This window comes from Natator depressus, chromosome 8 (assembly GCF_965152275.1).
Source record: "Natator depressus isolate rNatDep1 chromosome 8, rNatDep2.hap1, whole genome shotgun sequence".
In the NCBI taxonomy this organism is placed as follows: Eukaryota; Metazoa; Chordata; order Testudines; family Cheloniidae; genus Natator; species Natator depressus.
The window spans coordinates 105,360,315-105,385,547 of record NC_134241.1 but is presented as its reverse complement, the minus strand read 5'-3'; the positions used below and the strand labels follow the sequence as shown (position 1 = coordinate 105,385,547).

Here is a 25,233-nt window from a genome sequence, read left to right as displayed (position 1 = left end):
AATTTGATTAAAATGTTTGAAACTTGTCCTGTAAGTAATACTTCCACTGACATCTTACTTCTAGCATGTAGTAGAAAAATAGCCTGAACAAGTGGTTCTCTGTTACCTTTTAATCTTCACTTCTTTTTGGAGAGACAGAAGTCTGAAATAGTATCTGGATAGCTTTAATTCCTTCCTGGAGCTTCACCTTCCTAAGAGTGTGAAGTCCCTCAACAGAAATAGTGATTTAGTGGTAAAAAGAACAGGAGGACTTGTGGCACCTTAGAGACTAAGAAATTAATCGAGCACAAGCTTTCGTGAGCTATAGCTCACTTCATCAGATGCAGCTCACGAAAGCTTATGCTCAAATAAATTTGTTAGTCTCTAGGGTGTCACAAGTCCTCCTTTTCTGTTTGCGGATACAGACTAACATGGCTGCTACTCTGAAACCTGATTTAGTGGTGTTTCAGATATTTCTGACCCCACGGTGGTTTGATATTCTCCCATGTTTGTATAAAAACAAACAAAAAAAGTTTGTTTCTGTTAATAGTCTTCATAGCTGTTTTGGAGAAGCACAGTCAAGGAAGAGATTTAAATACTAGAAGGATCAGTCAGGGTGACACACTCAGCACTTACCTACCCTGGAAAGTCTTGACTCTCATTCTTTTTCCCACAGGCCTCCAGAGCTAGCATCAAAATATGCAAATTTCTCTGAGGGAGTTTGCAGACCTGGGTATGCATCAGCGCTCATGACTTCCATCTTCCCAAAGTAAGTGATCAATTCCCCAGTGTTTGTACTTTACAGCCCTGCTCTTCCCCAACTGCTTACCTCCTCTGCATGCAGGATCCTATGTCGGCCTGGCTTGACGTGAGTAATTGGCTGAGTGAGGCCTTCCATTTACCTCCCTAATCCTGTGTCCGCAGAAATGATCAGCAGGCTGGGAACAGAATAACTGTACTAGCTAAGATAAGGGGGGGGATACCCAGGGAACCATTTATAGTTGACAAGATAATAATGAATCAGATAAACCTGGAACATAAGGTGAAGTAAAGAGAGAGTCATGCATGGACAACGTGTGCTGTACGTGGATTGGTTCCTACAAAGTGACCGAGCCAATCCCAGAACATGTGATGCAATGTATAGTAAATACAATGTAATGTATAAATATATATAAAGGAAGAGGTTTGCTGTGTAGCTTTGGATGTGTGGTATACTCTGTATCCACCCCCTATGCTTGAGCCTGATCAACTCAAGCGTAATTTGATTGTATGTTAGGAAAGGAACCTGAGTGATGAGACTGGAATTGAACCGAGTTTGTGGGGAACCAAGTGGAAGAGGTCTCAGGGGAACCTCAATATGCTACTCATAGGTAGCTTGTCTTGTAGATGGTTGCTGCATTATTTTGCTATTCCCGTTCCAGTGGATGCCCCTTGTGAAATCCTGGCTTTATGGAAATCAACGGGGGTTTTGCCATTGACTTCAGTGGGGCCAGGATTTCACCCTATGAATGTACAGTATGGTATCTTCAATGATGCAAGCAGTAGATCAACAAAGAGTGTAGGCTCAGGGCCAAATTCACTGCTGGTGTAAGCAGGTGCAACTCCATTGAAACTACAAGTGCAGCTCCACTGATCTGCACCTTCTCAGTTAGTGGTAAATTTAGCTAGCTGAGGTAGGAGCGGTTATAATCTCCTCTACCTGCACACAAGGGCAAACTGGCCCTCAAGTGCTTGGGAGCTGGGCAGCAGAGTTTTCTAAATAGTGTTTAGAGAGCCCAAGGCATACTATGAAGAGTCTGCTGGTCTTGCTGTATCTCATTCACTTTTTCCAATGAAATATCACACTAGTCTCCTCATCTTCCCCTCTGAACAAGTCTGCTGTGATATTGTCAATCCCAAGTGTTCAAAAATCATGAGTCAGGTTCCCAGAATCATGAGATTGGCTTAAAAATAATGTTGGAGTTCTTTTTATTTGCCTTTTGTTTTTTGAGTCTTTCTGGTACTTTTGGGTCACATTTTCAAGCTTTTCCCAGAAGTCATGACGTCTGGAATTTTTTTTTTTAAATGAAAGCTGAGATTCTTCTTCGAGTGCTGGTCCCTGTGTGTATTCCTTTGTGGGTGTGTGCATGCACCTGGAGTCACAGAGTTCTTGCAAGCAGTGTCTGTTTGGCCACTTTGCATCCTTTACGTTCCTTGTGCTTCCAACCAAACAAATAAAGGATGGAGTGGCCAACCGTCTCTCCAGTTCCTTCCTGCTCCCTCGTGGCTTGGCTCCGAACCTCCAGAGTCCAGAGCTCTCCTTCAATTTCTTTGCTCTGAATATTTCAAAGGTTGCCTTAGTGCCTTTTTATATGGTTCTTTATAGTTCGTTTTTAATAGTTTTACAACTTTTAGCAGAGTTTTCTAGTTAGATAGAATCCCTGCCTTGGGGGCACTCCCTTCCCTCATACACCATTATGGGTATTGGATTATGGCCAGAACTCTGGGCTTCAAAAACTGTGTGTCATATCCCCAGTCTTTCTCAGTCAGTGACAAACATCAGCATTGTTTGTACTGTCTTGGGGAGGCCCACATCATGGCTAGGTGTAATACATGCTGCTTTTTCTCTAGCCATACCCATGAGGTGAGGGGACCCTGGCTTAGAAAACACCTCCTGGAGAAGGCCAGGAGGCTGCAGTCAGAACCAGGCTCTGGAACACTCCCCCACGGCCCCAGTACATCGGCTTGAATTGTTACACAGCATGCCTCCTGCTGTGAGGTCTGACTGTTGCTGGGGAATCCATACCCACAGACCACCCCGTCAGGTTTTCATTGGGGAGGCAGAGAATGCTTGCACAAAGCGTAAGAGCAGGTCTGCCTCTTAAGTCTGCTTCAAAGATGTCCAACACAGCTCCTCCTAAATCGAGCAAATCTGCTCTTTCAATCCCTGAAGACTTACTGTGTCCTGAGTCCCAGAGCCATGTCTCAAAAGTCCATAAACCAGAGTATTGGACCCCATCCCAGTGACACTCACTCCACCGGTACTGTCCAAATCAAAAAGTTGGAGTCTGCTGGTTCTGGCACAATCAGAGCTTCTGCCACCAATGGTAGTGCTGCTGTCTCTCACTCCGGTCACATGGAGCCTTCTTCCACCGACCCCATCAGCATGAACGTATCAGACTGCTTGCACTCCAGGGAGGCAAGACTTACACTACACTTCAGGACATCTGTGCTCTCCTTGAAGTTCTGTTTCCCCATCATCGGGACCTTCTCGCGCTAGGGAGATTGACTCTGCCAGGAGGTGTTACCTTTGACAGAAGCCTATCCCCTCCTCCATCTTCCAACTGCGCCTTTCCTCTGTTGGAACTGCTGTTGGATTGAGACTGTGAATTGGGATTGAGATTGGGAGAGTGTGAATCTCCGGAGGAGTCACTGTCTCCTCCTCTGAGAAATAAGAAAAAGAGGACTTGTGGCACCTTAGAGACTAACCAATTTATTTGAGCATGAGCTTTCATGAGCTACAGCTCACTTCATCGGATGCATGCAGTGGAAAATACAGTGGGGAGATTTATATACATAGAGAACATGAAACAATGGGTGTTACCATACACACTGTAACGAGAGTGATCACTTAAGGTGAGCTACTACCAGCAGGAGAGCAGGGGGGAATAAACCTTTTTTCATGATAATCAAGGTGGGCCATTTCCAGCAGTTGATAACGTCTGAGAAACAGTGGAGGGTGAGGGGCGGGAATAAACATGGGGAAATAGTTTTACTTTGTGTAGTGATCAACATCCTCTACAGCAAACAAGGAAAGATTAAGAATGAGCTCTCAAAACTGGATACTCTCATAAAAAAACAACCTTCCACACAAACTTCCTCGTGGCTGGACTTTACTAAAACTAGACAAGCCATTTACAACGCACACTTTGCTTCTCTGCAAAAGAAAAAGGACACTAAACTATCTAAACTACTACATGCCACAAGAGGCCACAGCAATGGTTCCCTCAACCCACCCAGCAATATTGTTAATCTATCCAGCTGTACTCTTAGCCCAGCAGAAGAATCTGTCCTATCTCGGGGCCTCTCCTTCTGCCCCTCCACCCCCACAAACATGATACAGTTCTGTGGTGACCTAGAATCCTATTCTCGACATCTCCGACTCAAGAAATATTTCCAACACACCTTTGAACAGCATACTAACCCACAGAGAGCTTCCTACCAAGACTACAAAAAGAAGGATTCTAGGTGGACTCCTCCTGAAGGTCGAAACAGCAGACTGGACTTCTACATAGAGTGCTTCCGCCAACGTGCACGGGCTGAAATTGTGGAAAAGCAGCATCACTTGCCCCCCAACCTCAGCCGTGCAGAACACAATGCCATCCACAGCCTCAGAAACAACTCTGACATCATAATCAAAAAGGCTGACAAAGGAGGTGCTGTCGTCATCATGAATAGGTCGGAATATGAACAAGAGGATGCTCAGCAGCTCTCCAACACCACTTTCTACAAGCCATTACCCTCTGATCCAACTGAGAGTTACCAAAAGAAACACCACCATTTGCTCAAGAAACTCCCTGAAAAAGCACATGAACAAATCCGCACAGACACACCCCTGGAACCCCGACCAGGGGTATTCTATCTGCTACCCAAGATCCATAAACCTGGAAATCCTGGACGCCCCATCATCTCAGGCATTGGCCCCCTGACACCAGGATTGTCTGGCTTTGTAGACTCCCTCCTCAGGCCCTATGCTACCAGCACTCCCAGCTATCTTTGAGACACCACTGACTTCCTGAAGAAAGTACAATCCATCGGTGATCTTCCTGAAAACACCATCCTGGCCACTATGGATGTAGAAGCCCTCTACACCAACATTCCACACAAAGATGGACTACAAGCCATCAGGAACAGTATCCCCCATAATGTCACGGCAAACCTGGTGGCTGAACTTTGTGACTTTGTCCTCACCCATAACTATTTCATATTTGGGGACAATGTATACCTTCAAATCAGCGGCACTGCTATGGTACCCGCATGGCCCCACAGTATGCCAACATTTTTATGGCTGACTTAGAACAACGCTTCCTCAGCTCTCATCCTGTAGCACCCTTCCTCTACTTGCGCTATATTGATGACATCATCATCATCTGGACCCATGGAAAAGAAGCCCTTGAGGTCCCTAGTGTGTAGCGGTGCATGGGATTCTTCCGTCCTAAGTGCAGGACTCTGCACTTGTCCTTGTTGAACCTCATCAGATTTCTTTTGGCCCAATGCTCTAATTTGTCTAGGTCCCTCTGTATCCTATCCCTACCCTCCAGCATATCTACCTTTCCTCCCAGTTTAGTGTCATCTGCAAACTTGCTGAGGGTGCAGTCCACGCGATCCTCCAGATCATTAATGAAGACATTGAACAAAACCGGCCCCAGGACCGACCCTTGAGGCACTCCGCTTCATACCGGCTGCCAACTGGACATGGAGCCATTGATCACTACCCGTTGAGCCTGACAATCTAGCCAGCTTTCTATCCACCTTGTCGTCCATTCATCCAGCCCATACTTTAACTTGCTGGCAAGAATACTGTGGGAGACCGTGTCAAAAGCTTTGCTAAAGTCAAGGAACAACACGTCCACTGCTTTCCCCTCATCCAAAGAGCCAGTTATCTCGTCATAGAAGGCAATTAGATTAGTCGGGCATGACTTGCCCTTGGTGAATCCATGCTGACTGTTCCTGATCACTTTCCTCCCCTCTAAGTGCTTCAGAATTGATTCCTTGAGGACCTGCTCCATGATTTTTCCAGGGACTGAGGTGAGGCTGACTGGCCTGTAGTTCCCCGGATCCTCCTCCTTCCCTTTTTTAAAGATGGGCACTACATTAGTCTTTTTCCAGTCGTCCAGGATCTCCCCCGATCTCCATGAGTTTTCAAAGATAATGGCCAATGGCTCTGCAAGCACATCCGCCAGCTCCTTTAGCACTCTCGGATGCAGCGCATCCGGCCCCATGGACTTGTGCTCATCCAGCTTTTCTAAATAGTCCTGAACCACCACTTTCTCCACAGAGGGCTGGTCACCTCCTCCCCATGCTGTGCTGCCCAGTGCAGTAGTCTGGGAGCTGAGCTTGTTCGTGAAGACACAGGCAAAAAAAGCATTGAGTACATTAGCTTTTTCCACATCCTCTGTCACTAGGTTGCCTCCCTCATTCAGTAAGGGGCTCATGCTTTCCTTGACTTTCTTCTTGTTGCTAACATACCTGAAGAAACCCTTCTTGTTACTCTTAACATCGCTTGCTAGCTGCAACTCCAAGTGTGATTTGGCCTTCCTGATTTCACTCCTGCATGCCCGAGCAATATTTTTATAGTCTTCCCTGGTCATTTGTCCAATCTCCCACTTCTTGTAAGCTTCTTTTTTTGTGTTTAAGATCAGCAAGGATTTCACTGTTAAGCCAAGCTGGTCGCCTGCCATATTTACTATTCTCTCTACACATTGGGATGGTTTGTCCCTGTAACCTCAATAAGGATTCTTTAAAATACAGCCAGCTCTCCTGGACTCCTTTCCCCTTCATGTTATTCTCCCAAGGGATCCTGCCCATCAGTTCCCTGAGGTTGTCAAAATCTGCTTTTCTGAAGTCCAGGGTCTGTATTCTGCTGCTCTCCTTTCTTCCCTGTGTCAGGTTCCTGAACTCGACAATCTCATGGTCACTGCCTCCCAGGTTCCCATCCACTTTTGCTTCCCCTACTAATTCTTCCCTGTTTGTGAGCAGCAGGTCAAGAAGAGCTCTGCCCCTAGTTGGTTCCTCCAGCACTTGCACCAGGAAATTGTCCCCTACCCTTTCCAAAAACTTCCTGGATTGTCTGTGCACCGCTGTATTGCTCTCCCAGCAGATATCAGGGTGATTGAAGTCTTCCATAAGAGCCAGGGCCTGCGATCTACTAACTTCCGTTAGTTGCCGGAAGAAAGCCTTGTCCACCTCATCCCCTTGATCCGGTGGTCTATAGCAGACTCCCACCACGACATCATCCTTGTTGCTCACACTTCTAAACTTAATCCAGAGACACTCAGGTTTTTCTGCAGTTTCATACTGGAGCTCTGAGCAGTCATACTGCTCCCTTACATACAATGCAACTCCCCCACCTTTTCTGCCCTGCCTGTCCTTCCTGAACAGTTTATATCCATCCATGACAGTGCTCCAGTCATGTGAGTTATCCCACCAAGTCTCTGTTATTCCAATCACATCATAATTCCTTGACTGTTCCAGGACTTCCAGTTCTCCCTGCTTGTTTCCCAGGCTTCTTGCATTTGTGTATAGGCACTTGAGATAACTTGCTGTTTGTCCTGCTTTCTTAGTATGAGGCAGGAGCCCTCCCCTTTCACGTTCTGCTCGTGCTTCCTCCTGGTATCCCACGTCCCCACTTACCTCAGGGCTTTGGTCTCCTTCCCTCGGTGAACCTAGTTTAAAGCCTTCCTCACTAGGTTAGCTTGTTTGTGAAGATGCTCTTCCCTCTCTTCGTTAGGTGGAGCCCGTCTCTGCCTAGCACGCCTCCTTCTTGGAACACCATCCCATGGTCAAAGAATCCAAAGCCTTCTCTCCGACACCACCTGCGTAGCCATTCATTGACTTCCACGATTTGACGGTCCCTACCCAGGCCTTTTCCTTCTACGGGGAGAATGGACGAAAACACCACTTACGCCTCAAACTCCTTTTTCCTTCTTCCCAGAGCCACGTAGTCCGCAGTGATCCACTCAAGGTCATTCTTGGCAGTATTATTGGTGCCCACGTGGAGAAGCAGGAAAGGGTAGCGATCCGAGGGCTTGATGAGTCTCGGCAGTCTCTCCGTCACATCGTGAATCCTAGCTCCTGGCAAGCAGCAGACTTCTCGGTTTTCGTGGTCGGGGCGGCAGATAGATGACTCAGTCCCCCGAGGAGAGAGTCCCTGACCACCACCACCCGCCTCCTCCTCTTGGGAGCGGTGGTTGTGGAACCCCCATCCCTGGGAGAGTGCATCTCATGCCTTCCAATCGGCGGAGTCTCCTTCTGCTCCCTTCTCTCAGATGTATCATCTAGTCCACTCTCCGCATTAGTACCTGTGGAGAGAACATGAAAACGGTTGCTCACCTGTATTTGCGCTGCTGGTATATGTACACTCCCCTTTCTTCTTCTGGAGGTCACATGCTGCCAAATTTCTTCACTGTCCTCCTGTCCCCACTGCTGAGCCTGCTCTGAATCTTCAGAACGTTGTGGCCGTAGAAGCATATCCTGACGTCTGTCCAGGAAATCTTCAGTTTCTCTTATGCAACGCAGGGTCGATACTTGTTTCTCCAGACCTTGAACCTTCTCTTCCAATATGGAGACCAGCTTGCACTTTTTACAGACAAAGTCGCTTCTGTCCTGTGGAAGAAAGACAAACATGGCACATCCAGTGCAGGTCACAACAGCTGAACGGTCCCCATCCATATTACCTTCCTTCTACGAGCTTCTTCAGGAGTTGTAGTAACTACTCAGAGAAACCAGCAAGATGTAAGCCTCAGTGGGCTCTCCCTGGGCGAACTCCCAGGCAAACTCCCTCTGTTAGCCTCTCTGCTGTTTGCCGCTCAGCTGGTTTACAGTTGACTGGCTTTTTATAACAGTTCAGGCCCACTCAAGGCTCACCTGGAACAAAGCATTCCCAATATCCTTTGGGGTCATTTAGCACTTTTTTTCCACAACTGGAGTGCTATAACCACGGATGAGTGTGTGTTAGATATCACGTACAGCCCCCAGCTAAAACCTCTCCAGCACATCATCAGTGATTTACAACCTATCCTGGTAAACGATCCCTCGCTCTCACAGACCTTGGGAGGCAGGCCAGTCCTCGCTTACAGACAGCCCCCCAACCTAAAGCAAATACTCACCAGCAATTACACACCACACCACAGAAACACTAACCCAGGAACCAATCCCTGTAACAAACCCTGTTGCCAACTCTGTCCCCATATCTATTATAGCGACACCATCAGAGGATCCAACCACATCAGCCACACCATCAGGGGCTCATTCACCTGCACATCTACCAATGTGATATATGCCATCATGTGCCAGCAATGCTCCTCTGCCATGTACATTGGCCAAACCGGACAGTCTCTCTGTAAAAGAATCAATGGACACAAATCAGGCATCAGGAATGGTAACATACAAAAGCCAGTAGGAGAACACTTCAATCTTCCTGGACATTCTATAACAGATTTAAAAGTAGCCATCCTTCAACAAAAAAACTTCAGAAACAGACTTCAAAGAGAAACTGCAGAACTAAAATTCATTTGTAAATTTCAAACCCATTAATTTGGGCTTCAGTAGGGACTGGGAGTGGCTGGCTCTCTACAAAAGCAACTTTCCCTCTCCTGGAATTGACATGTCCTCATCAATTATTAGGAGTGGACCACATCCACCCTGACTGAATTGGCCCTGTCAACACTGGTTCTCCATTTGTGTGGTAACTCCCTTCTCTTCCTGTGTCAGTATATAATGCCTGTATCTGTAATTGTCATTCCATGCATCTGAAGAAGTTGGTTTCTTTCCCACAAAAGCTTATGCCTAAATAAATCTGTTAGTCTTTAAGGTGCCACCGGACTCCTTGTTGTTTTTCTGGATACAGACTAACATGGCTACCCCTCTGATACTTGACAAGGGGAGTTAGGCACTCCAGTGCTTAGCATTGCAATGCATAACTTTTAGATGCCTTGCTGCCTAGAGGAATTCACAACCCTGAGTTAGGCACCCAGCGTCCCTATACAATACCTGGGGAGAGTGAGGTGTGTAAAAAAAGGGGATACGCACAAGCTGGCATGCTGAGCGGGGAGCCGTCTTAGCTAGCCAATAGGAAATGTTGAGGAGGGGGAGGGGCCAAAGCCCTGCCCCCCAAATGGAATTAGGCTGGAGAGGGGTGCTGTGAACCCTCTCCTGGAGTTCGATGTCTAACCCAGGTCAGCCCTTTCTGAAGAAAGGAGGAAGCGCTGGTGCCTCCCTTATGCTCAGGTTCTCTGGCCCAGGTGAGTGCCCACTCATCCCACTGAGCTGTAGTGTTGTTCTCACTCACTCTTTCTGGCCCAATGACCGTGTAGTCCAGACAAAGTGGAATATCTTCAACAGAAGGGATTGAGAGAACCCCACTCCAAAATACCTCCGGTAGCCCATTGGTTAGGGTGCTCACCTGGGATGTGGGAGATCTGGGTTCAAGTCCCTCTCTGAATCAGGCAGAAGAGGGATTTGAACCCAGCTCTCCCCCATCCTGAGGGAGTATGCTAAGCACTGGGCTTGTGGATGCCACCACTACCACCATATTTTGTGCAGAACCTGATCTGATAGGCATGCTCTTAGGCAGCCTCTGGGCACCCCAACTAGAGCAGGTCCTGAAGGTAAGATGCAGGGAAACACCTAGTTTTTTAATCCTCTTGAAGCGTAGGCATGAGTAAAGCGCTGAGCTGCTTGGTGCTGTCAGAACTCAGGTGGCTTTGTGCATGCCCAGTGCTGCTGGTCTCCTCTGGCAGTGGGGAGCCAGCTCTCATTTTCCCAGCCTGGTAGTGGGTCACACCAGAATGAGGCTGTTGCTGCAAGATAACAATATTTTCTTTGAAGCTGCTTTCATTCTTAACCTCCAGTCTCTGCCGTCTGTTACCTGGCCTATCTGCCATGGAAAATGTACATGCAAGAGGCTGTATGTAATTCTAGCAACGATGTCACCGGCATTATAACACATTTGTAGTTTGAGAGTAAAAAAATACATCTGTTGTAGAAAGGGGAGTAACTAAATAAGGTTACTCAGCAGCAGGTTACTGGGCTAGATGGTCTATGGGTCTGATCTAGTCTGACAATCCTTATGTTCCTATGCCTTCAACACCTTTCTTCCTAGTGTAGACAGGGCTTCAGAGTGTACATGGGTAAGCTAAGACCAGTACCTGCAAACTGAATTCTGTTTATTGAATACCAACTTGGCACTCTCTAAAGTACTCTGAAGAGATTTAGAAATCACCTGGTCATTTCTGATCTTTTCAGAGGTTGAGAAGTTTTGTTTTTTTTTTTAAACAAATGCTTTTCAGAAACAAAGTTGGAAAATAAAACAGAATTTGAAAGACGTATCAGTGTAACTCTAAGAATTTAATAGAAGTACAGTATACATGGCAATCATAAGAGAAGGCATTGGAGACATAATAAAGGGAAGCAGCTAAACTATCCAGCCTTGGTTGTTTTAGAAAAATTGTTTTGTTCAAACTCTAAAAAAGGAAGGCAAGTTGTACTGAAATCCATATGACCTATTTGTGTCCCAGACTCCTTTAAGCCAAGTAAGTTTGTCAGGAGTATCTTTCTTTTTCCAATACGCAGCTAAGGAGCATATTGTTGAACCAATCAGTGAGAAATTAAGTTTAGAATTCTTTAATTTATAATACTTTTTCACAGGGAAACCCAAAGGTTTCCATAAAGTGTCCAAGAACAGTCTGGATCCATTGATTTCAAGGACTAAATCCAAGATACCAATCCAAACTTGGGCCACCTTCAGACGCTTCCACCAAAGGTGGGGTAAAAGTACCACTTCCCAATGCCTGACAGTCTCTCAGCAAGCATGGAATTAACACTTAAACATTTATATTTGAAACTGCACTTCATAGTGACTTTCTTTGATAGAGGTGCACATAGAAGGTGTAATAGGTCTTTTCCAAATCTGGGACCACTGCTCAGAAGAGTTGTCTCTTATAGGTTTTGCCCCTTTGCCGTATTTATCTTATTGTCACTGTTATTCCAGTTTTATGAGTTCTGTGTAATTATTGGAAATTAAACTTTTAGGGCCTGAAGAATGGTGTATTATTCCTTTTCTGTAATAGATGTCTGGAAACCCTTCCAACAGGTGTGTTAAGAGTATTATGTCTGAACTGTAGATATAGGAGAACAGGGATCTGGGGTAGTTTCAATGTGTCTTCAATATCTGTATCTAAACTATTCCTATTCTTAAATAACTGACCCATAGATCTTAGTCCCACCTTCTCCCCAGAGTTCAAATGTTATGTACTAGTTCTCTTGAGAAAAATCCAGGTTATTTCTAATTAGCATAGTGGGGGCAGGGCAAGACTATTTAATATAGCCATAAAGTTTAAGGCCCAAAGAGACCATTATGATCACCTCGTCTGACCTCCTGCATAGCACAGGCCAGAAAACTTCACCCAGTGATTCTGGCATCCATCATATCCTAGTTATCTTGATTTAAAGATTTCAACTGATGGAAAATCTATTACATCCATTGTTAAACTATTCCACTGGTTAATCACCCTCCCCGTCCAAAATGTGTAATCTTATTTTGAGTTTCAATTTTTCTAGCTTCAGCTCCCTACCATGGGATCTTGTGTCTTTTCCTGATAGATTACAAAGCCCTAAGTATTAGATATCTTCTCCCTGAGTAAGTACTTATAGACCATGATCAAGTCATCTTTAACCTTCTCTTCAGTAGCACTCCATGTGTTTGGCTATCATTATAAGGCATGTTTACCAGACCTCAGATCATTCTTGTCAAGTCTTTCCAATTTTTCAACATTCCTTTTAAAGCGTGGAAACTCCACAGTAGTCCATTCGGTGTTTCACCACTGCAATATACAGAAGTAATGACACCTCCCTATTCCCAACTAGATATGCACCTGATTATGCATTCAAGAATCACATTAGCCCTTTTAGATGTAATATTGTACTGCAAGTTCATGCTCAGTTGATTATCTACCATGACTCCTAAGTCTTACTCAGAGTCACTGCTTTCAGGATGCAATTTTCCAATCTGTATATATGGCCTACATTCCTGTTCCTAGATATATGGCCATTTATTTGGCCGTATTAAAACGCGAGTTGTTCAATTGTTCCCAGCTTACAAAGAGATCTAGATGTCTCCGTATAAGTGATCTATCCTCATTCTCATTTTCCTATCCATCAATCTTTGTGTCATCTGTGAACTTTATCAACAGTGACATTTTATTTTCTTCCAGCTTGTTATTAAAAATATTGAGTAAGAATGTGTTGGGAATCAGTCCTTGCAGGAATCCATCCAGAGCATCCTCACTAATTTCTGATTCCTCACTAGCATGCACTTTTTGAGATTTTTCAGTTAGCTAGTTTTTAATCTATGATATGCATTGTATTGATTTTGTGTAGTGCGAATGTTTAATCAAAACGTTGTACAATACCACGTCAGATGCCTGACAGAAGTCCAAGTTTATGTGAACTCACTTACCTTTATCAACCAAATTTTTAATCTCATCAGAGAATATTAAGTTCTTTTGACAAGTCCTATTTTCCATAAAGCCATGCTGGTTGGCATTAATTATAGTACTATTCTTTAGTTCTTTATTGATCAAGTCTCATATCAGCCATTCCATTGTTTTGCCCAGGATTGATGTCAAACTAACAGATTTATACTTACCAGTTTATCCCATGTAATCTTTTTAAAATACTGACACAACATTGGCTTTCCTCCTGTGCTTGGGAACGTCCCCAGTTTCCCAAGCTTTATTACAAATTGACATGAACAGTCCAGAGAGCTCCTCGGCCTAAACTCTCCAGTGCAAGTTATCCAGACCGGCTGATTTTAAAAAGTTTAATTTGGGTAGATTCTGTTTTATATCTTCCTTATTTACTGTTGAAGTAGAAAGTATTTCATCATCATTAGATAAATATATCATCGAGCTATCTTCCAACAACTGAGCAAATAGTTATTCAATACTCCTGCCTTATCTGCATTATTATCAACAGTTTGATCTAGTAACAGGCCATTATCACTGCTAGGATTCCTTGTGTTCCTGATACATTTTTTAAAATCTTCCTTATTGTGCCTAACCTTGTTGGCTACTGATTTTTTCATTAGAAACTTCAGCTTCCCTTATTATTAGCACGCAGATCTTAATTTCTATTTACATACATTGCAATCAGCTTCCTCCCCCCCCCCCCGTATTTATTTTTGATTTCTGTTTTCTCATGTCCCGTCTTAACCAGAATGTTTTTTGTGAACCAAAGTAGCCTTTTTTGTCACTGAGAATTATGGCTTTTTATGCATCTAGTAATTTTTATGCATCTCCCAATTTTCATTCACATTTCTCTGTTTAAATTTTTTCTCCCAATCAACTTTGATCGTACTTATTTTTAACTTTGGGAAGCTGGCCCTTTGAATTCTTACTCTGTGATCTTATAAAATTTTGAGCCAGGCTCCTGAATCTGACCAGACTGGTTTATGCATTTCTCTAGGGGAGGGGTGGAAGATAGGCTTCATCCATTGAACTCCAGGTTTTGCCAATTTGAACTCCAGGCAAGTGAATTTTGTCTGCAGCCATTGTTTTTGGTTTCTGCAGGATTTAAACCCTTGCCATCTTTTAGCCATCAATACAGTAAGCACCAAAATCTCAGAGAGATCAGTATAGAAAAAACTTAATAGAAGCTAATACAGATAATTCTCCCACATTCTGTATACACTGAAATCTGTTCTATTTTGTCACCGAACTGTTTGCTAGTTTGTAGGCGAACAAATAAACGTGTATGGTAAACACTGAAATGCCTAAGGGGAGCTTTCCGAAATCATGGTTTGAGGAAGAATAGTTGCTGTCCAAGGGGAAATCCATACACTCTGACAATTCTGCACCTTTCCCGTTGCAAGGCTGTACTCAAAAACAACTGATATGCTCTGAGATGAGATTCCTGTAATCTTGCCCCTCACCTGCTAGAGAACTAGGGGCTCCATCTTTTACATGAGCCTTGACAGTATAACAGATAAAGGTGAAAGACGCTGGTGCAGGACTGCTGCCTGAGGAATGGTGTGGAGAAAATTAAAAGTAAAAGCACCCTCAGTGAAAATCAGTTACTCAATGGCAACTCTGGGTTCTGGTTCAGTGAAATAAGCTATTTTTACTGGGACTTCGGTCCACTTAAAGATTTCAGTACTCAGCTAATGTTTTTACCTTTTTATGGGGAAAGCTAACTTGTTGCATTTGTGTTAACACCAGAGCGCTCTATATGCCTGGTCTATTTTGTGTGTGTCTGCACATGACTATCTCCCCTTTCTTTCTGTACACCCTATTCTTGATTAGAATAGAAAGGACACTTCTGCCCACAAACCACAATCTGCTGTTCATACGCTCATTAAGCAGGGTTCAGCTGCCTACAGCTTTCCAGCCACAGACTTGTGTGACGATGGCTAAGACCAAAAATAGGATTTGTGGTGGATTAGGGAAGGTGTGTTCATAGCCCAGGAATGAGCCTGAATTTGCTGCTGAGAAGAGAGAATATGGGGAAAGGGTGCTTAAAAGTATTTGACTCAATGAGTGAAATCCTTACATGCTGAATGTCCCCCTCCCAAAAGAGGTGATCTCTTGAGACTGCCCTTTGACCTAGAGAGTGAAGTGCATTTTGACCAAGGATGAGAATTTCAAAGCAATGGTAGAGAGAGGAGGGGAAATTCAATAGCATGGTGGAACTGTCGGTCATAATGTGACCACAGCAATGAATGGACATATGTGGCAGTGGAAAAGATGTATATGACCACAGCTGTAGTGGTAAATCTCTCTTATGTAACCCAAGTCATTTACATGAATCATAGACTTTCTTATTTTGTTGATGTCTGGGAGCAGAATGGCTACAGTAGTTTGGTTAATTATTTTGATGCAAGCTTTCTAGAGATTGTCATTCTCTCAGTATTAACTCATTCCATTCCAACTCCTTTCATCTATAAAACCACACCTCATTCTCCATGCTGAGAAAAACAACCCCCATTTGAACGCTGCTGGGTTTATATTTCCCTGCTGAGCTTTCTTTTTTAAATAAGTTTCAAAATACATTTTAGCTCTCATAAAAGAAGAGGACCAATAGCACAGAGTAGAGCCATGCATAGAACGATCAGTGGCTGTGTAAATTTCCACCCACTGCAATTATGTCAGTGCCCCTCAACTCTGTTCTGCAGCATCCCTTGCTATTCTCATCTTGGTCTTTATCACATCCCTTCTCTGTCTCTGTTGATGCACGTCTATCCTGACCCGGACCCTGCTTCTCTTCCAGTCCTGGGCTTCTCCAAGCTCTGCAGATGATTCTCAGTCCTAACCTGCAGTACTCCCAAGGAGAGAGTGCTGGATCTTTACAAAATATAGGCTTCTTTTTTTCATGTGGATAAATGGGAAAGTAGGATGAAAGCATTACACTCCCTTTCACTGGGTACCTGAGGTAGGATTTGAACTTAAGACCCACATAATGAAAAGCTGACAAATTAACAGACCATGCCACCAAACTCCATTCCACAGTGAGTTTTGCCACCTTTCCAAATGTTTCTTCTTCAAAGTTAAATGGGCATGCATTTTTTAAGACGTACATTTAGTGCAGTGTCTAGCACAATAAGGTCCCAATCTGGTTAACCCTATAGGTGCTTTCACAATTTACCTATTGGAAGGAGACAGGTTAAAAAAAATCAAGATTTAAAATCCTATGTGGAACACATTCTTTACCTTAAAATTAAAAATCAACATAGTTTAAACTAAAAGGTCTTTCTCCCTTGCCAGGGCTTCCCCATCACATGCTCTTGGCTGCTTGCAGAACAAAATCACATTCACCTCAGTTCAGCTACAACACAAGTGCTGAAGTAGCTGCTGTTAAGAATCTATTCAATTCAAAGGCTCCAATTGTCCTCACAGATTAATTCAACTCATCTAAACTGAGCCAGTTGTATGCTGTGGTTGTTAACCCCTGCTGTGTTTTCCTATCAGAGAGATTTATTTCAGTAAGGTTATTAGTTTAATATCTTCTTCACTTTTGCCACAAACCTATTAACTCACAATAGTCCCTCAAATCACAACAGGATATAAGTGAGGGAGCACTCCTGCTATAAAATCATAATGATTTAATTGTATCTAGCATTCCTGGCATGTGGAGCATCTGCCACTCCCCATCAACTCCTATTCTCTTTGTGATACGTGTTCTAAGTGCTGGGATCTTGTGTCTGTTCTTACCCATGCAAGTTAGCTCTGCTGGAGTGGTCGGGTTAACAGTGATGCCATTGCTAATTATTAGGGCACAAAGACCCTGTATAGAGAATGGGGTGAGGAGTTCAAATTGTTCACTGGTTGGTTTTTTTTTTTAATACTTCAGTGCATTTATTGATACATTTCAGAAAAATCTAAAAATCAACCCACCAATAATAATAATAATAGAAGAATAATGTTTAAAGCCTTTTAAAAAGAGACAGCTTGTGTGAAGTGGATATTCCAACTCCCAGGTACTGTAGCGCATCCTGTCTTTGAAGATGAACTCACCTGTAAAGCTTGACCACCCCCGTAATAGTACTGCATGTGCAACATGTCTTCACCAACCCCATGATATCAGTGCTGAACAAGAGTGTCCAGGGAAACCTCTGGTTGTAATTGTTTCCTTCACATAGGGTTTATGAAATCTTTATGTTTTAGAAAGCATTCCTCTGTTCAGTTTAGGAACCTCTTCAGAGTTTAGCATGGGAGTGTATTGTTGTTTTGAACTAGAGCTGTTGGATTTTAATTGGGTCCATAGTTATCTTGAAATTGTGTCCCTTCACCACAAATCCAGTTCAGTTCTGCACTGAAACAAGGTCTTTGTACCTGAATCTTAATGTCTAGTTCTAGGTACGGTATGGCCTCAAAATGTGTAAAGCAGAGACTGAAGTCATGTGGGTGACTTGTGTGGAACCAAGACAGATTAATATGAACATTGAGGGCCATTATCTAAATCTGGTTTCTGCATTCATTCAAGTACTTTGGGGTTGGTTAGCAGCAAATGGCTGTAGGCAAGGCTGCTGAGCTTAGGGGAAGTCTGTCCCAAGATAAATAGTGCTTTATGATAAACAAATACCCAGGCTACCTAAGAGGCAACTATACAAAACCACAGTAAGGTCAGCTCTTCTAAGTACCAAAGACATGGGCGACCAAAAAGAGGCACTTGAGAGGACATGAAGCCATTGAAATGAGATGTTTGAGGGCAGTGGGAGGGGTGACACTGCTGGAACACATGCACAATGATGTCATCGGGAGAGAGACCAAGGTCTGTGGTATCCGGGTGAGGCTGCAAGAGAGGAGGCTGAGATGGTGTGGGTATGTACAAAGGATGGATGAAGGGGATCCTGTTAGGACTAGAGTTTGGGGGTTAAGAACAAGAAGATAGCCAAGAAAATGGTAGTCCCATTGTGTACCAAGGGATGGAGTGGATATGGAGCGAGAGTTGGACTGGTGAGCCTGGAAAAGCCTGATTTGGCGACCCAACCCCTGCCAGTTGGGAAAAGGGAAAGAAGAAGAAATCTGCTCAGGACCATGTGATTGTTGGGTGTGACTGTATTACGTTGCTCTTCTTTGAGTTATGGTCCCTACTGTAGTCTACTGAGGGCTTACGCATGTGCACCATGCATCCGGAGCTGGAGAATTTGAAAGTAGTGGCGTCGGTTGGTCTGCACGTGTGCCCTGGACTCACCTCATGGTTTCATCCAAGGAGATAAAGGGTGGGGTAGACCGACCGCATCTCCAGTTCCTTCTCACTGCCGCGTGGTCCCAAGAACCTCCAGTTACGGATAACGGACAACCTCCTCTTGTTACAGTCGTATCTAGAGGCCCCAGCTGAGAATGGGGTCCCCTTGCCCTAAGTGCTCTACAGACTTAGAGGTCTCGATACAATTTACTTTTGAAACTGATGGCATTCCTGTGCTAACATTCTAGAAAGGGGGCAGTATTCAGACTCCAGGTCATTCTTCAACTAAGATTTTCTGCCATGGACTTTGTTCAGTCTGGATAGTATATGATGGAGACAGAAACTGTTTTAAGAGTCTGGGATTTTATTCAGCTTCCCAGTGACTGCTGCAGTCGTAACTCACTGAGGAAATTTGCAAATAACAGTGGCAGGAAAAAAGGTCCTTAGAACGCTGATCTGGTAAGTTCAGCGTGGGTTCCTGGGCAGCTCAAACCATAGGCTGAAACTTACTTTCCTCAGCAGTTCTGAGACAATGACCTACGGAGATAGATAACCTGCACACTCTTCACAGTTCCGAGGGTTGAGTTCTGGGTGACAAATCAATACAAGCATGTTTCCCTCAGAGGAACGCTAACTAGTACCCACTTCCTTAGGTAGCCCCAGCCCTCAGTCTGTCAGACCTCATCACATCCCAGACCAATAGAAAGGAAGGATAAAATGGCAACTAAACAGAATAAAATATGCTCTGAGCTATTATAACAATCAGTATTTCAAACTGCTGTAAAAGTACCTGTTTCCGTGGCTGCTGAGTTACTGATGACTGGGACTCTTAGGGCTTCTCTATAAGTAAAATGCTGCTGCACTTCCCTGTAGATGGGAGGTGTTCTCCCATTGGCGTAGCCATTCCACTCCTCCAAGAATTCTCCCCTCCGCCTAGAGCTGTCCGCACCAAGGCTTAGGTTGGTTTAACTGCTTCATTCAGGGGTGTGGATTTTTCACACCCCCCTCCCGCCCCCAGTGACTTCTTATAACAAGCTAATTTCCTAGGGTAAATCAGGCCTAAGCTCTCTGCCTCTACTACATTTCCCTCTCTTCCCCCAGCTATTCCAGGAATCTGTGTGTTGTATGAAACCGAAGTATGATCAAATTACACAACCAGTCATCCAAGCAATTTTGTTGTTAGTTCCACATCAAACCCCAAACCGGTACTCAGTGGTACATACAGTCAGCTCCTCTCTCTCTCCTCCTTCTTCTGCACCTGCACTCATTAATTGCTGAATGTCTAAAAAACAAAAGCCAGCTCGAGTATTGTTGCCAGCTGTCAATCTTATGTCTAGGGATAATCTATAGTTGAGCTAGGATTCAGAGTAGCAGCCGTGTTAGTCTGTATCCGCAAAAAGAAAAGGAGGACTTGTGGCACCTTAGAGACTAACAAATTTATTTGAGCATAAGCTTTCGTGAGCATCCGATGAAGTGGGCTGTGGCCCACGAAAGCTTAAGCTCTAATAAATTTGTTAGTCTCTAAGGTGCCACAAGTACTCCTGTTCTTTGAGCTAGGATTGAAATCTGAAGTCTTTTTCTATTCCCATCTCTGGTCACTATCCGTGAAGTTTCCCATAGCCAATTTATGCAGGCCAACGAAGACCTGCCAATATATGCAAGAATGTTAGGCAAATTAGGAACAGTCTGATTACGAATCCTCCAAAACTACAGAAGGCAAATGAGAGCATAAGAAACCAGCCACATTGGAGGAGCTCCTCTCCCAGTGGGAGTGCTGAAATTCAGAGGAGGCTCTTTTTCAGATTGTGTGGACTAGAAGCTGGGAATGGGTGACAGGGGATGGATCACTTGATGATTCCCTGTTCTGTTCATTCCCTCTGGGGCACCTGGCATTGGCCACTGTCGGAAGACAAGATACTAGGCTAGATGGACCTTTGGTCTGACCCACTATGGCCATTCTTATGGATAGAGGTTACCCAGACTGTACTGGATTGCAAAGGAAAACATCCTGGCTGCACTGCTCTCTGGGTTCCATCAGTACAGTGACCCTCTCCTCTTGTGCTTTTTACTGTAGTCCTCGGCTAAATACGCAGTAAAAGAAAATCAAGGAGTGAATTAGGACAGTATTGTATTTCTTCCAAATCCTGCACGTGAACTGTGTAGCACCCATCTCCTCCCTAAGCTTCAGTGTGAGAAATAATCAGTTGGCAAACAGTCACGCTCAGGATGTCCCAGGGTGGTCTTCTGTCACAGTGTGGTGGCTGCTTTCCATTCCAAAGATAGTTCTTGCTTCCTCCTTGGAAGAATGCTCCTCTTGGTTTCAGCTGAGGGAGGGAATAGGGGAGTTAACATGCTGGAAAGAAGAGACGTTTACAGGAAAATTAAACAGCCTGGAGAATCTCCCTGGTTCCTGAAGGGCTTTTACAAACTGATGAAACACAAAACAATCTAAACTATCTAACCTTGAAAGCCAGCAAGGTCACTGTGCTACACACTGAAAACAGAGGGTGACTACAAGTGGATCGTATATAGGTGGCAGAATTTGATTTTTATTTCTTTATAATTTCAACAGATGATATCAATGTTTATTTTAAGAATTTTTTTATCAGTTTAAATTGTCACAGTTGTACAAAATTGTGCTTTAATCCTTTTATTTTAGATTTGTATTGATTACATTTTCAGTTGTGGGAAATTAAGGAATGTCAGACAATGGGGTTGCTCAGACAATAATTATTAAATGACAGTAGATGCTGGATTCAAAAAGTTAAAGATTTATAATTATTAAAACACAAATTGTCAACAGCACATGTCAAAATATACAAAGTACATATCTGTAAATCAGTAAGTTCTCAAGCAGCATGTTTCTTACTTTTCCTCTCTGTAAATTTCAGTTATTTAAATATTTAAATATTAAATATTTAAAATATTTTCCCCATCAGTTTGTGTATGCAGTAAAATTGATATTTACCAATTAAAAATCTCATCCTTCCAAACCTATGGACACACAAACCTGCTTCACATAACCACAGTCAATGTGTGGCGCTTGTTGCCAGGGGATGTTGTGAAGGCCAGAAATATAACTGGGTTCAGAAGGGAATTAGACAAGTTCCTGGAGGATAGGTCCATCAATGGCTATTAGCAAGAATGGTCAGGGACACAACACCATGCTTTGGGTGTTCCTAAACCTCTGACTGCCAGAAGCTGGGGCTGAATGACAGGGGATGGATCGCTGGATAATTGCCTTTTTCTATTCATTCCCTCTGAAGCACCTGGCATTGGCCACTGTCGTCAAACAGGATACTGGGCTAGATGGACCATTGGTCTGACTTAGTGTGGCCGTTCTTATGTTCTTATAATTACAATAGTCTACACACACACACACATACCCCCTCTGATACCCGCAGCCTGGAAGCCAGGGAGCAGGGATATGGGAAGGGGAGTTTGGCCTAGAAATTAGAGCAGAGGACTGGGGAGCCGGGACTCCAGGGTTCTGTTTCTGATGGTTGTGCCTTGACTCAGTGATTTTAAACAAGTCACTTTCCTGTCTGTGCCTCACTTCTTAGCAAATGGGGACACCAATATGTCCCTCCTGGGTGGGATGGGGGGGTTGTGAGGCTACATCCCTGAGTGGCTCTAAGGTGCTTTGGATCAGGGGTGGGGTGGGCACAGCGAGTGGCTACCCATGCTCTCACGGTTTCACCCTCCCTGCCTGGTAAAGTATTTTACGGCCCTAGCAGACTGGCAGAGTGCTGGTCTCTGACTCTGTTCCCCTCTTCTCCCCAGAGCCAAGCAGCCATCAGGATAAGGAACAAAGAGCATTTCCGGATGTGCTGGCAGTGGGTCTAATGGAGTGGGGAAGAGGCTGGGGGAGGATGCACCACCTCTGGGAGGGGTGAGTTGCGCAGAGCCGCTGGTGTGTGTCCCCTGCATGCTGCAGACCAAGAAGAAAGGAATCTCTGCCCCCAGGGTGGATAGGGAGGTGAGGCCTCAGGCTGGCAGTGGCTGCCCAGCCCTATGTGAAGTTGCCAGTGGGAACCCGCTGTGTGCTGGCTTGGGGGTCAGGGTGTGGGGCAGAGAGCCCGCGGAGGTTTGCACCATCCCAGGGCCAGGCTGGGGTGTGACGTGGCATACACTCTGCTGTAGATCACCAGCTGTGGTGACGAGGAGGAGACTTCAGGGGTGTGGAGCAAGAGTCCAGATCCAAACACCCCTTAATTTTAATTGGAGTTAGGTGCCTAAATACTGTGAGAATCTGGGCCAAGATCTTTAGTCACCTGTCGTCATCACCGTGTGCAGGTGGACGATACACCAGGGTCGCCTCCCACCCACAACGTTCCTGGCTGGCTGCTGGAGTATTTGCATGGCACCGTGCCGTCCAGCCTGCTTCGCCCTTCTCTGGGTCCCTCCATCCCAAGGTTTACAGGCAGCTTTAACTGTGGCCAGCAGAGTTAAATGGCAAAAACTCCTCGTGTAGAAGCAGGTAGCCTAGTATAACATTACTGAGGCTAGTGTAGTGTATTCTGGTTTGGTGATGCCAGATACTTCACACCTTTGGAACTTCTCTCGTCCCAGTGCAAGGGCATCCATACGCTAGTGCTAAAATCACTTCCCAGCCAGTATGGTTGTGCTGAAAAATCATGATGGGTCGGGGAAATGGGCTTTGTTGCCAGGTTATTCCAATTTAAATGCCTGCATGCGTCTGATTTGATTTCTACTCCTAAATGAAAGTAGTTCCATGAAACTACTCCTAAATAATTAGATGTGCCTCTGTTGTGAGGCCCCTGCTTTCTCATGTCTGCCAGCCATCTGAAGTGGTCACTTACAGGCTTGGATTTATTTGTTTAAATTAATTGACTATTAAAGCAAGAGAAAAGAACTATGTTTGGGGAAAGAGCTACTCCAGATATTAGGAACTGTGACGATTACTTTAGGCAAGGTGGAGTAGAAGCAACTGACCAGAGCTGGACAGTCTGTGGAGAAGCAGTATGGGGACATAGTTGCTTTCTTCATCATAATGAACTGTTACCATGACAGGTCTGCTACAAACTGTACCAGGCCAACATCCTGGGCTAGCCTCTCACTGCTGAACCCTGCACCTGCAGCTCGAGTACTTTGGACAGCAACCTTTATGGTTCCCAGCACAGCGATCCTTAAGTTGTACATTTTACACTTTGGGGTTTTTTTGGGCGGGGGGAACAACTTCTGAAGCGTGCGCTAACAGGAATGCTCAAAGCTGCACCAAGTCATTCATCCGGCGGCAGATGAGAGAGGAGCAACACAAGCAAGCTGTTCCTTGTGTCCTGTGTTTAGGTTTCGATGTTGTTTTGTAATGTGTGGCCTGATGGATGGATAGATATTTAAAGCTACCAGCTCCAGGCTGCCTTAATGTAACCTGTGTCTTGGCAAACAGGCGCCTCCATGGAGCAGGTTGTGGCACACACTGCTTTTGATTTGTGTTTCTTGTTTACTTAAACATCACCTGGAGGATTTAGACAGCTGTAATGGAAGATGTGGGGCTCAAAGCTCTGTTGAATAGGGCAGCATGCATTGTACCACTGCTGAACTTGTTCCTGCTGCCCTGTGTCTGTTGGCAGGGGAGTATCCAGAACCCAGGGAGGGCAGGGTAGATGTACAGGTCCTGGTGTAAGAGGAGAGGAGTGTGAAAACCTCGCCACCTTCCTCACAAAGCCTGGCATGCTGTCTGGGCTATTGGCCCCCGACAGAATCAGCCTTTGGCTCTCCTTTGGCCAGCCGTGCTCTACAGGCAAACTACAACGAACTATTTATGGAACAACAGGATACTAAACAGTTTATAAAGGCAGAGTCTGTTTACTTCTGCTGTAGCTGGTCATTTCAAGTGGGGATTTCCTCATATGTCCAGGATAAAGAAACTTGGCTTAAATAAACACGAGTTTGTAAGGAAACTGATCATCCTACACTGGAGTGGCTCAACAGTTCACTGCTGTTAACCTATCCTGGATCAAATTCTGTTCTCACTTACCTTTGAACTTTTTTGTGTTGCATGAGAATAACAGTATTTGGCTCCTTGAATGTTGTGAGCATGTGAAATTACTTGGGGGTTCCTTGATGGTATAGGAAGAGTAGAACTCCTTGCCAGGATGGGAGCAATTTCTGTGCCTTTCCCTTTGCTTTCAGACTGCTATTTGAAAAACATTTTTCTGTGCCCTCTGTGGTACACATTAGATCCAGAAAAGAGAAGTTAATTCCCTTCAAAAAGAGCAAGACAGTTTTCTGTCCTGCTCAGCCAGCCAAGTAGGATTTTCTCCTGGGCTCTGCAGGAGAGGTAATTTTAGCAGGAAGAGGAAGTGTCCTGTCTCTCCTCCCAGCTCAGTGAGGCAGCCAATGTGGGAAGTTCCCACACCCCGTCCCAACTGGAGGGCTTGAAGTGTCTGAGATATACTGACTGCGGAGGCACCCCTGGGTGACATGCTTTTCTCCCTGGCCACACAACTCCGGTAGATGAGAGCTAGGGCACTCCCAAATCAGGCCCAGCAAGGAGGCATGGGGGCATCTGGAACTAACAGCTTTGTTCATATCCAGCAACAGGATTTGGCTTCCCCCATGTGGGAAGGCAACAGAGATAGGCAGGGCCTAGACTAAGCCCTGATCTAGGGTCATGGAGAGTTTAGGGAATGAACTGAGCTATCCTAACCAGACAATGATGTCTCTTTCTAAAGACTCTTGGATAAGATCATTTATTTTCCTTTATCGTTGATGGCAGAAGACCCTGTTTGGGGAATGAAGCTGAGGGAAGCCTCAGGTTCCCTTTCTATAAACTGGTTAACTCTGGGA

General features: G+C 44.7%; 1 protein-coding gene across 10 annotated transcripts in view; it reads left to right on the top strand.

Moving 5' to 3' along the window:
• ST3GAL3 (ST3 beta-galactoside alpha-2,3-sialyltransferase 3) overlaps positions 1–25,233 on the top strand; it is a 402,838-nt gene that overhangs the window by 194,852 nt on the left and 182,753 nt on the right. For all 10 annotated transcript variants that reach the window (XM_074961912.1, XM_074961917.1, XM_074961911.1 and 7 more), the window contains one exon: positions 656–748. In XM_074961912.1, coding sequence (XP_074818013.1) covers positions 656–748 — 93 coding nt within the window. The remainder of the gene's footprint in view (positions 1–655; positions 749–25,233) is intronic.